The 12742-nt window shown below is 49.3% G+C and overlaps 1 protein-coding gene across 1 annotated transcript; it reads right to left on the bottom strand.

Moving 5' to 3' along the window:
- Positions 1-4225: 4225 nt before the first annotated feature.
- LOC129714982 (insulinoma-associated protein 2-like) lies at positions 4226-5551 on the bottom strand. Its single transcript, XM_055664786.1, has one exon. The coding sequence runs from the start codon at positions 5225-5227 to the stop codon at positions 4226-4228; it is 1002 nt and encodes a 333-aa protein (XP_055520761.1). The 5' UTR covers positions 5228-5551.
- Between the last annotated feature and the right edge of the window lie 7191 nt (positions 5552-12742).

Here is a 12742-nt window from a genome sequence, read left to right as displayed (position 1 = left end):
CACACATTTTAAGACCATTTAGTGGCCATTAAGCAATCAAAAGCTGCAAATTAAATATCGTCCTTTATTCGTGGAATCCTAAGGTCAAGAACTAAGTATCATTTATTTACTCCATCTGGAGTTATGTTCAGCTCTGCGCAATATCCCGGGAAAGAGAGATCACCACAGGAGTGGGTGCAATGCAGATTTGCCCGTTTTCAGAAGGATTAAAGTGTCTCTTGAACTTGGCTTGTGCTCTTTTCATGTTTGAACGACCGTCCAAAGGTGTTATCTGATTATGTAGGAAGAAACTAAAAAAACGAAGATAGAATCTAAATGCTGGAGTAACTCAGCGGGTCAGGCAGCATCTCTGGAGAGAAGGAATAGGCGATGTTTCGGTTCGAGACCATTCTCCAGACTGACGAAGGAGTCTGAAGTCTGAAGAAGGGTCTCGACCCGAAATGTCACCTTTTCCTTTCCTCATACAATCATAAGTGAAAGGAGTAGAATGAGGCCATTTGGTCCATCAAGTCTATCTCTCCCTCCTAACCCTATTATTTTGCCTTCTCCCTTAACCTTTGACATTCCTTTAGACATCCCTCCAGAGATGCTGTCTGACCCGCTGAGTTACTTACTCCAGCTTTTTGTGTCTATCTTCTGCGTAATCTGATTGTTGGATTTAAACATTTAGCCTTATAAGAATTAGAGAAATAATTTTCGCTGTTAGTGTGGTGAGCGGGGGATGCAGGAATGGATCGGGGGGGGGGGGGGGGGGGGGTGTGGGGGGGTAGTTTGTCTGTGTGGCACGATGAGAGGGAGAGGTACGGAGCACAATCTAGGGGCGAGCTGTTCAGGAGAGCAGTCAGTCGTAACCCTCTGAAAAGCTAGCCTCTGAATTACCAGTGCCTGAAGAAGGGTCCCGACCCATATTCTCCAGTCCTGCTGCCTGACCCGCTGAATTACCCCAGTCTTTTTTTTCCCCCTTGAGTATTCCATGTTCGCCAGAGATGCTGCCTGACCCGCTGAGGTACTCCAGCACTTTGCGTCTAATTAGTAATAAGCACTCTTCCATGCAAGGTGGAGCGTAAATCTTGAATTCCATAAAAACCTGATTTACCTGAGATAGGATTTAGTTGGGCGAGGGTGTTAAGACGCTGAGGTTCAGATCAGTTATAATCTGATTTTAGTCTGAAGCAGGGACAGGGCTCCCTCTAACTACCTTCAGCGCAACCTCTCTCCACAAGAAGGCTGTGGAGGCCAAGTCAACAGATATCTTTAAGGCAGAGACAGATAGATTCTTGATTTAGAAACATAGAAACATAGAAATTACGTGCAGGAGTAGGCCATTCGGCCCTTCGAGCCTGCACCGCCATTCAATATGATCATGGCTGATCATCCAACTCAGTATCCCGTACCTGCCTTCTCTCCATACCCCCTGATCCCCTTAGCCACAAGGGCCACATCTAACTCCCTCTTAAATATAGCCAATGAACTGGCCTCAACTACCCTCTGTGGCAGAGAGTTCCAGAGATTCACCACTCTCTGTGTGAAAAAAGTTCTTCTCATCTCGGTTTTAAAGGATTTCCCCCTTATCCTTAAGCTGTGACCCCTTGTCCTGGACTTCCCGAACATCGGGAACAATCTTCCTGCATCTAGCCTGTCCAACCCCTTAAGAATTTTGTAAGTTTCCGTAAGATCCCCTCTCAATCTCCTAAATTCTAGAGAGTATAAACCAAGTCTATCCAGTCTTTCTTCATAAGACAGTCCTGACATCCCAGGAATCAGTCTGGTGAACCGTCTCTGCACTCCCTCTATGGCAATAATGTCCTTCCTCAGATTTAGTACGGGTGTCGGGGGTTATGGGGAGAAAGCAGGAGAATGGGGTTAGGAGGGAGAGATCGATCAGCCACGACTGAATGGCGGGGTAGACTTGATGGGCCGAATGGTCCAATTCTTCTCCTATCATTTGTGAACTTATGAAGCACTCTGCACCTGTCAGGAAGTACCTACGCCAGGCAATTTAAGTTTTGACATTTTATTTAAAATATTCTCAGAAACAACCAACACCGACATGAAAATTGCCACATGTGACAAAAAGCTCCTTTGCAACAGTAAGAGAATAAAATTGTATTTTCAGGCACATGTCATTTATAGCTGTTAAGAAAAAAACAGATTTCAGCCGGGGGGCGATACCCCAAAAATGTCTCTGAACACTTGCAGGAAGTTCTTGTACAAAAAGTTCAATATATATAGATATATATCTATTAATATATAAAACTCAAATCCGTCCGCCTGCAGTACGGATCCCTTCCTGCCTTTTGATTCGTTGACGGCTGCTCCTTCCTATCAGCTTCCAACACACTTCGAAACAAGGGTTTCGGCCCGAAACGTTGCCTATTTCCTTCGCTCCATAGATGCTGCTGCACCCGCTGAGTTTCTCCAGCTTTTTTGTGTACACTTCGAAACAAAGTTGCAAGACAGGAACACTGAACTTTTCACTGCTGCAGCAGGCAGGGGAGGTGTCAATGGATTTTTTTTTTAAAGAGGCAGGGCAGTGCTGGAATCTTACTTTTGAGAACGGCTTCAGTTCCATTGGAGGAGACGGGTGCATGGTGGAATATTGGGTTGGGGGATCACACCATTGGGGGAGCAGACCCAACGGGTCTGCACTTGGTCTAGTATATATATATAAAATCAACAAAAAATATATATCAATAAATAATATGGTTTTATACTTGTTCTGTAACCGTTACAGTATTGCAAAGACTCGTGAATCTTGCTTTTCCCCCATGCTCATTGTTTCAGGACAGTTTGAACTGGCTTTGCTCCATTTGCACAAACAAACACACAGATGCACACACGCAGAGAATAAATACGGCTCGGGGGGGGAGGGGAACATAGGTAAAACTGAAATCAAAGACATTATTAAGCAAAGACTGAAGGAAAGATGGCAAAAGCAATGGGAGGAAGAGCGGAAAGGACGGTGGTTCTACAGAGTCCAGAGGAAAGTGGGAAAGATGAGGTGTGCAGGAAAGAACAGAGAAGAGGAGACAGTGATTTCAAGAATTAGATTTGGACACACTGGTCTGAACAGTACACTTTTTGTAATGGGCAAGCATAATACAGGCAGATGCGAATACTGTGGGCAAGAGGAAACGATAGAGCATGTCATTGTACATTGTGAGAGGTATGAGGAGGAGAGAGAACGGATGAGTGAGCAGTTCAGAAAAGAAGGAGTACAATTTGATTTGGTAGATATTTTGCAAGGGAGTTCAAATAAGTGCTATCCAATCCTGATGCTTTTTCTTAGGGTAACCAATTTGTTCGGAAGGATATAGGTTATTAGAATATGTAATGGTGTTGTTTGATCCACACTCCATGCCAGTTGGTGGCGGTAATGCACCAAAAAAGTTGTTTGCCAACCGCCAAAAAACACTATATAGAAGAAGAAGAAGAAGGGGGGGAGGGTCCAGAGTATTGGGTCTGGTGCGTCCCATAGGCGGCCTGACCTAGTGTATGAAATTCTACTACTATTAAGCCAAGTAACAAGGAAGGGCAGTGACGTGACTTTGTTGTGGGTCCCAGCACACATTGGTGTGCTAGGAAATGGAAAAGTGGATAAATTAGCAAAAGAGGCCGTTAAAAAAGAGAACATAGAGGTAAACCTACAATTATCCAAATCTGAAGGAAAACACATTGTGTGGAAGAAAATAAATCAGGAATGGCAACAATACTGGGAACAGGAGACAAAGGGGAGACACCTCTATTCGCTACAAAACAGAGTGGGCATTACAGCAAGAAGAGGGGGGAACAGGAGAGAACAGGTAGTATTAGCAAGATTGAGGATAGGACACACCCACCTGAACAGCACATTAAAAATGTTGGGAAAACACCCTACTGGGATGTGTGAGGAATGCCATCAGCCGGAAACAGTTCAGCATGCTCTAGTTGCATGTAGAAGATATGCAACAGAAAGAAGAGTTTTGATCAATGAAATGAAGAAAATTGGAATGACAGATATATCAGAAAAGAACAGTCTAAAGTATGGAGGGGGAGGAAAAGGAGTAAATTTGTTGTTTAATTTCTTGAGGGCCTCTGGCCTTATAAAAAGGATATAAAGACATGAGGACTGTGGAGTGAAGCCAGAAGGTGGCAGCAATGCAACATTGTGGATGCCGGCTGCCGTAAAACTCCAAAGAAGAAGAAGGAGAAGAAGAAGGGGGGAGGGGGAGTTCCAGCCCTCTGCTCACATCACCGCATGCGCTGTGGAGAGCTGCAGCAACACCACGTGCCTGCTCTTGTCCATGTGCCGGCTGTGCACGAGGCAGGCGGCGAATGGGCCCTCGGGTCGGGCTTTGGCCGGCGCGTCCTCGGTAGCGACGAAGGCCAGCCGGAGCGGGGCGGCGGCGGCGGCTTCCCCCCCGGGCTGCTGCTGCCCCCGGCTGCCGGGGAAGAGGACGGGCGGCCGGTGTGTGGCCATGTGCTTGCGAAGGTAGGCCTGCCGTCGGAAGCGCTTCCCGCAGAGCGGGCAGTCGAACAGCTCGTCGTCGTGGTGGGCGGGCTCGGGCTCGTCGCAGGCCCGGCCCTCGGCTCTGGTTGTACCCTGGCCCCGCAGGCCGCCGGGGTTCTTGGGCTTGTGCCAGCGGCAGTGGGAGGCCAGGTTGGCCGGGCAGCTGAACACCTTGTCGCACTCGGCACAGCGATACTCCACCCGGACGATCCTGGAGCAGCGGTGCTGGGCCAGCGACAGCGCGTCCACGTACTCCTCCTTGCACAGTTGGCAGATGAACTCTCCCAGCGGCTGCCCGGCCGCCCTGGGTTGCTGGCAGTCCGTCAGCTCCCCGGTGATCCTCAGCCCCAGGACCGGCGACGTGGTCACCTCGTCTCGGCAGGCCTTCCTCTCCGCCCTGGGCCTCTTCCGCTGGGCCCTGCCCTCGGCTCCTCGCCTCTTGGCCGGCCGGACGGGGGCGCAGCTGGAGCCCATCTCCACCTCCCCGTCCGACACGAAGGCGGCCCGCCCCAGCGAGGACATCAGGCCCGGGAAGGACTCGGCCGAGGCGGGCGAGCTGGAGTTGGCCGGCCTCCCCGGGGGGCTCTCCGGCCGGTCCGGGCTGCGGGACGGGGCGCAGCAGGGGGAGCCGGGCATCCCGTGGCCCCACGGCGTGGGTGGCCCCTCGTCGCCGCCGCGCACCCTGTAGGAAACAGGAGCGGCCCTGTTGGTCCTCTTCACCAGGAACCCTCGAGGCATCTCAGCTCCGCTGGCTCCTTGACAAGCGAGATGGACAGAGAGAGCGAGAGACGTGTGGCACTCTCACTCCCCCCAACAGACGCAAGCAAGCTCCGTGATCCTAAAGGCTGCACGGGAGAGGGAAGAGAGTGCACTAGCAGGCAGCAGTCTCACCCCCACTTGGAAGTGATCAGTGGCAGTGTTAGTCCCGGCTATTTAACGGCCACACAAACCCATTGTCTGGTCCATCTCAAGCAGATGGCTTGGGATGAGGAACCAATCGCACAAAGAGGGTAATCTGATCCAAGGGGGACTGCAGAGTGTCCCAGGAGGCGCCAGATGTACCTGTTCTGGCGCGTGTGTTTGCTCGCCATTATGTAAATGGCGATGAGAGTGCCACACGTCCGGCCTGCTCCCTTTGTCCTGCTCCTATTCATGACACACGTGCCAGGGCTTTGTCCCAATTCAATAGAGGCAGGGAAATAAAGAAAGAGAGAGAGCGAGAAGGGGCCTCTTCTTAAGGGGGGGGGGGGGGGCATAGAGAGAGGTCCCACTCTCTCCCGAGAGAGAGAGAGCTCCAAGCGTGCTCGATCCATCTCGGCAAACTCCTTTTGTTCGCAGCAGATCAGACTTGAGACCTGGGGCCGTCTGAATCGCACAAAAGCCGAGAGCGGGGAAACAAGAGAGAGGGAGAGAGAGATTGTGCGTGCCAGGAAGGGGAGGGGGGGGGGGGGGGGGGGGGGAGGAGAGAAGAGAAATAAAGAGAAAGAGGGTCTCGACCCGAAACGTTGCACATTCCTCCCCTCCAGAGGTGCTGCCCGTCCCGCTGGGTTGCCCCAGCTTTTTTTTTCCGTCCCGTCTTCTCTAAATAAATCTAAGAGTGAAGTTGGCCAAGGAAAGAAAGAGAGAGAAAATGAGTACGTGTTTAAGAAGGAACTACAGATGGTAGACAAAAATGCTGGAGAAACTCAGCGGGTGAGGCAGCATCTATGGAGCAAAGGAATAGGCGACATTTAGGGTCGAGACCCTTGGTAGACAAAAATGCTGGAGAAACTCAGCGGGTGAGGCAGCATCTATGGAGCGAAGGAATAGGCAACGTTTCAGGTCGAGACCCTTGGTAGACATAAATGCTGGAGAAACTCAGCGGGTGAGGCAGCATCGATGGAGCGAAGGAAATAGGCAGCGTTTCGGGCCGAAACCCTTCTTCAGACTGTGGGCAGGCGGTGAAAACGAGTTACAGTCAGCAAAAGGGTCTCATAGAAACATAGTAACATAGAAATTAGGTGCAGGAGTAGGCCATTCGGCCCTTCGAGCCTGCACCGCCATTCAATATGATCATGGCTGATCATCCAACTCAGTATCCCGTACCTGCCTTCTCTCCATACCCCCTGATCCCCTTAGCCACAAGGGCCACATCTAACTCCCTCTTAAATATAGCCAATGAACTGGCCTCAACTACCCTCTGTGGCAGAGAGTTCCAGAGATTCACCACTCTCTGTGTGAAAAAAATACACAGTGAGTTTCTCCAGCATTTTTGTCTACCAAGGGTCTCGACCCGAAACGTCACCCAGACGTTTTCTCCAGTGATGCTGCCTGTCCCGCTGAGTTACTCCAGCATTCTGTATCTATCTACAGACAACGAGAGTTCTGTATAAACCATTAAGCACACAGGTAGTTGAAGCACGAGTGGGAAATCTAACCTCTTCAGTGCCTGCAACATGAAATAACTTCATGATCAATACACAAATTTCATTGAGGCATCGCAGCTGTACAACCAGCAGTTCCTGTCAAAACCACATTGTCCAACCACATCAATGCACGGTTCTTACCTCTGTACCGCAGAGGTACTAAGAGAAGGAGAGCAAAATCGACGGAAAATGAGAGAGAGAAAGGGAAACTGACTGACAAAGCGAATGAGGAATTAAGAGGGAGTTAGATGCGGCCCTTGTGGCTAAAGGGATCAGGGGGTATGGAGAGAAGGCTCCATATACTGGATACTGAGTTGGATGATCAGCCATGATCATATTGAATGGCGGTGCAGGCTCGAAGGGCCGAGTGGCCTCTACTCCTGCACCTATTTTCTATGTTTCTATGCTGCAGTAACTCAGTGGAACAGGCAGCATGTCTGGATAGCAGGAACGGGTGACGTTTCGGGTCGAAATCCTTCTCGGAAAAGATGCTGCCTGTCCCGCTGAGTCTGAAGACCCGAAACATCACCCTTTCTTTCTCTCCGCTGAGTTACTCCAGCTTTTTGTGTCTATCTTCAGTTTAAACCAGCATCACTAGTTCCTTCCTACACATTAAAGATCAAAAGATCAACAACCTGACAAAGCAAGGGGGAGAGTCAGAGTCAGAATGTGCAGGAAGGAACCGCAGATGCTGGTTTACACACACACAAGATGCTGGAGTAACTCGGCGGGTCTGGCAGCACCTCTGGAGAGAGGGGTCTCGACCCGAAATGTCACCCATTCCTTCTCTCCATAGATGCTGCCTGTCCCGCTGAGTTACTCCAGCATTTTGTGCCTATCTTGAGTGAGGGACAGAGACAGGAATTAGAGAGGGATAAAAACTACAAACTGAGGAAAGACAAGAATGCAAGGAAGAAATAGCTACACAGAGAGAAAGTAAAAACACAAGAGAGGGAGAGGAAGAAAGCAAAAAATAAAGTAATAATAAGCTAAAACTATTATATGCAGAGTGTCCGACAAAAAACCAGCAAAGATATTGTTCAAACTTTGGGGTGTCAGGGGTTATGGGGAGAAGGCAGGAGAATGGGGTTGGGAGGGAGAGAGAAATCAGCCATGATTGAATGGCGGAGTAGACTCGATGGGCTGAATGGCCTAATTCTGCTCCTATCACTTATGAGCGTGAACTTTGAGTAGGGTTGTTGAAAGACCAATTTAAAGTAGTTACTGGTGTCCAATTAAAATTCACAATTCAAATTGAGCTCTGTCCCAATTAAATTAGTAATTAGTCCCTCCATTTCTCATTTCTGTTTGGAACCGGACATTAGATGCAGCAGCAGTGAGGGACAGACGCACTATTTCACCCCCATTCCCCTTAACCTTCCCGCCAAGATGGCGGACAATCCTGATGACTATTTGCGCGGGAGCCACAATCTACAATGTTGTGCCTTATCTTTGGTGTAAAGCAGCATCTGCAGGTCTTTCCAACACATGGTTGGCAGGTTAGCACGCCACAAATAGGTACACCTGACAATAAACTAAACTGCGCTAAAGGTTTCATCATCTAGTTGGTGTTGCCTTCTTTCACACAGGGCCATAAAATGAGGCTCCATCTACGATATTGAGGACCAGGTGACACAAAAAGCTGGAGTAACTCAGCGGGACAGGCAGCATCTCTGGAGAGAAGGAATGGGTGACATTTCGGGGCGAGACCCTTCTTGAGAAACATCACCCATTCCTCCTCTTCAGAGATGCTGCCTGTCCCGCTGAGTTACTCCAGCATTTTGTGTTTATCGTGCCCGTACATGGTCCATATCCCTCCACTCCCTGCATGTCCATGTGCCTATCTTAAAGCCACTTCTCCGTGGATTGTCACCTTGTCGTGGTGGAGAAGCTCGTGTGGTCCTGAGATCCTGAGAGCGATGCCAATGCTGAGACCCTTCTTCAGACTGGTCGGTGGGGGGGGGGGGGGGGGGGGGGGGGGGGGGAAACGGGAGATATATAGACGATGGTAGACAAAAATGCTGGAGAAACTCAGCGGGTGAGGCAGCATCTATGGAGCGAAGGAAATAGGCAACGTTTCGGGCCGAAATCCTTCTTCAGACTCGACACGATGATGTGGAGAGATAAAGAACAATGAATGAATGATGTGCAAAAAACAGTAACGTTGATAAAGGAACCAGGCCACTGTTAGAAGGGTTTCGGCCCGAAACGTTGCCTATTTCCTTCGCTCCATAGATGCTGCTGCACCCGCTGCGTTTCTCCAGCATTTTTGTCTACCTTCGATTCTCCAGCATCTGCAGTTCCTTCTTAAACACTGTTATCTGTTGTCTGAAGAAGGGTTTCGGCCCGAAACGTTGCCTATTTCCTTCGCTCCATAGATGCTGCTGCACCCGCCGAGTTTCTCCAGCATTTTTGTCTACCTTCGATTTTCCAGCATCTGCAGTTCCTTCTTGAACACTGTTACCTGTTTGTTGAGTGACAATAAGTAGCCGGTTCTTTCATCTGCAACGCTCTCTATATCTCCGGTCAATATTTACCCCAATATTTCAACACCAAAACAGTGCTCGAGGGAATATTGCTAGGCTCTCTGTGGGAACTTGCAACACAATCTACAAACCAAGTGACCAGATTTAAGAGCATGATTGATGCCCTCAGAACTAGAAATGTCTGACTAAATCCATGCTGCCTGATAAGTGCACATCGAGACCCCGTAAAATCTTGCCCTCGCTCTTATTTACCTAAACGTACCGAATACTGAAAGGCCTGGATAGAGTGGATGCGGAGAGGATGTTTCCACTAGTGGGAGAGACTAGGACCAGATGTCACAGCCTCAGAATTAAAGGACGTCCCTTTAGGAAGTTGAGGAGGGATTTCTTTCGCCAGCTCTGTGGAATTCATTGCCACAGAAGGCCGTGGAGGCCAAGTCAGTGGATCATTTGAAGAGCAGCGAAAGATTCCGGTGGATAGACACAAAATGCTGGAGTAACTCAGCGGGACAGGCAGCATCTCCGGAGAGAAGGAATGAAGAAGGATAAGGGGGAAATCCTTTAAAACTGAGATGAGAAAAACTTTTTTCACACAGATAGTGGTGAATCTCTGGAACTCTCTGCCACAGAGGGTAGTTGAGGCCACAGTTCATTGGCTATATTTAAGAGGGAGTTAGATGTGGCCTTTGTGGCTAAAGGGATCAGGGGGTATGGAGAGAAGGCAGGTACGGGACACTAAAGGGAGTTGGATGATCAGCCATGATCATATTGAATGGCGGTGCAGGCTCGAAGGGCCGAATGGCCTCTACTCCTGCACCTCTATTTCATGTTTCTAATCTAATCTAATATATTTGTGCCTATCTTCGGTGTAAACCGGCATCTGCAGTTCCTTCCTTCACTACCCATGGTTGATCTATCCAATCTGGCTCTCTCTCCATCAGTGCATGATCATATTGAATGGCGGTGCAGGCTCGAAGGGCCGAATGGCCTACTCCTGCACCTAATTTCTATGTTTCTAAGAAGAGTCTGGATCCGAAACGTTACCAGCGATGTTGCCTGAAGCCACAGATTACAGAAACATATAAAATCCAGATTTTTTTTAGAAACATATAACATTCCTAAGAGATTGGACAGGCTAGATGCAGGCAGAAATGTTCCCCATGTTGCGGGGGGGGGGGGGGGGGGGGGGGGGGGGGGGGGGGGGGGGGTGGGGAGTCCAGAACCAGGGGCCACACACACAGTTTAAGAATAAGGGGTTAGGCCATTTAGGACTGAGATGAGGAAAACCTCTTTCACCCAGAGAGTTGTGAATCTGTGGGATTCTCTGCCACAGAAGCCACTCTCATTTTCAAGAGAGAGTTAGATTTAGCTCCCAGGGCTAACGTGGAGAAGGCAAAAATGGGGTACTGATTTTGGTTGATCAGCTATGATCATATTGAATGGCGATGCTGGATCGTGGGGCCGAATGGCCTACTCCTGCACCCTTATTTTCTAGTTACCGTTGAGTTTTTTGTGCCTCTCTTGGTCTGCAGTTCCTTCCAACACATGGATTGTGTGGGGGGGGGGGGGGGTCGTTGAAATGTTGACAAGCCCCTCGCCTCGCCTCGCCTCGTCGGGGCTAAAGGAGAGACGATTAAATGGAGTGCCGCTTTAATGCACAACACAGGCGCACAAAAAACAGGAGTCTGCATGGCACACGACCCCATTCATCCCCCACCCCCCACCCCCTGTGTGTTTTGGCTGATTTGCATGTGGCTGGAGGCCTTACGAAAAAAAAACCCTTATCCGCCCCTTCCCGAGGGATTAATTCGTGTGGAGAAGGACCCAACAGACACACATCCGTCCCCAGCTCTCTCTCTCTCTCTCGCTCGCTTGCTCGCATTACCATAAAGCTGCTCGTCTTATTAACCCCTGCTGTAGGGCTGACAGAACAAGCTTCATCAATCAATAATGAATGAGCATCTCCTCCATCACTTCTCTCTCTCTCCCTCCCTCTCTTCCCCTCCCCCTCCCTTCCTCTCTCTCTCTCGACTATCCTTTTATTCCTGCCTCTTCTTCTCACCCCCATCTCTCTCCCCACACTCTCCCCTCTCACTCTCCCCTCCTCACTCTGATCATCCTCACTCTGATCATCGCTTCCTTTCTCTCTCCCCTCTCACTCTCCTCTCCTCACTCTGATCATCCCTTCCTTTCTCTCTCCCCTCTCCCCTTCCCTCCTTTTCTCTCTCTCTTCCTCTCCCTTTTAACTTCCCCTCCCCTCCTCCTCTCCCCTTCCCTCCTTTTCTCTCTCTCTTCCTCTCCCTTTTAACTTCCCCTCCCCTCCTCCTCTCCCCTTCCCTCCTTTTCTCTCTCTCTTCCTCTCCCTTTTAACTTCCCCTCCCCTCCCTCTCTCCCCCCATTTCCCTTTCCCCCTCCCCTCTCCCCTCTCCCGTACTCTTTTATCCCTCTCCCCCTCCCCCCTTCCTCTACCCCCCCTATTTTTTCCCCCCTCCCTCTAATCCCACCTCCCTCTCTCCCTTCAATCCGACCTTCCTCCCTTCTCCCCTTCCCCTCCTTCCCTCTCCCACTCTCTTCCCTCCCTCTCCCTCTCCCCTGTATCCTGGCAGACCAGGGCGGGTGGTGACACGGGAGAGGCATTGATTTGCTGTCGAGAGTGTGTGCTTTATGGGACTCCTGCAGAATGAACTAGCATTTCTGTCATGCCTTTCACAAGACCAGGACAAATTACAGCCGGCGAAGTAAATTTATTTGTGATGTGATCATTGTCGTGCCAACCAGCCTGTGTATAACCTGGCTCCCCAAACACCAATATGATAAATCACCTGCAGACCTCTTCTGCTGATAAATTACCAGCCGCATGAACTCGGAGAGAACTCTTGCTCTCTTGACATTTTTTTATAACATTGATTTGAGAAAGGACTGGTGGGTGGAGCAGCGGTAGAGCAACTGCCTTACAGCACCAGACACCCGGGTTCGATCCTGACTACGGGTGCTGTCTGTAATAATACTATAATAATAGATAGATAGATTTTCTAGATAGATAGATAGATAGCCTTTTATTGTCATTCAGAACGAAGTCTGAAAGATAGATAGATAGATAGATAGATAGATAGATAGATAGATCTAGATAGATAGATAGATAGATAGATAGATGATAGATAGATAGATAGATAGATAGATAGATAGATAGCCTTTTATTGTCATTCAGACCAAAGTCTGAACGATAGATAGATAGATAGATAGATAGATAGATAGATAACTAGATAGATAGATAGATAGATGATAGATAGATAGATAGATAGATAGATAGCCTTTTATTGTCATTCAGACCGAAGTCTGAACGAAATTGCAGCAGTCATACA

This window comes from Leucoraja erinacea, chromosome 44 (assembly GCF_028641065.1).
Source record: "Leucoraja erinacea ecotype New England chromosome 44, Leri_hhj_1, whole genome shotgun sequence".
In the NCBI taxonomy this organism is placed as follows: domain Eukaryota; kingdom Metazoa; phylum Chordata; class Chondrichthyes; order Rajiformes; family Rajidae; genus Leucoraja; species Leucoraja erinaceus.
Note: the sequence above shows the minus strand (reverse complement) of the source record. Positions and strands in the feature narration are given on the sequence as shown.

Bases quoted from the DNA above. Each gene is read 5' to 3' on its own strand.
- LOC129714982 (XM_055664786.1), bottom strand. From the start codon at position 5,227: ATGCCTCGAGGGTTCCTGGTGAAGAGGACCAACAGGGCCGCTCCTGTT.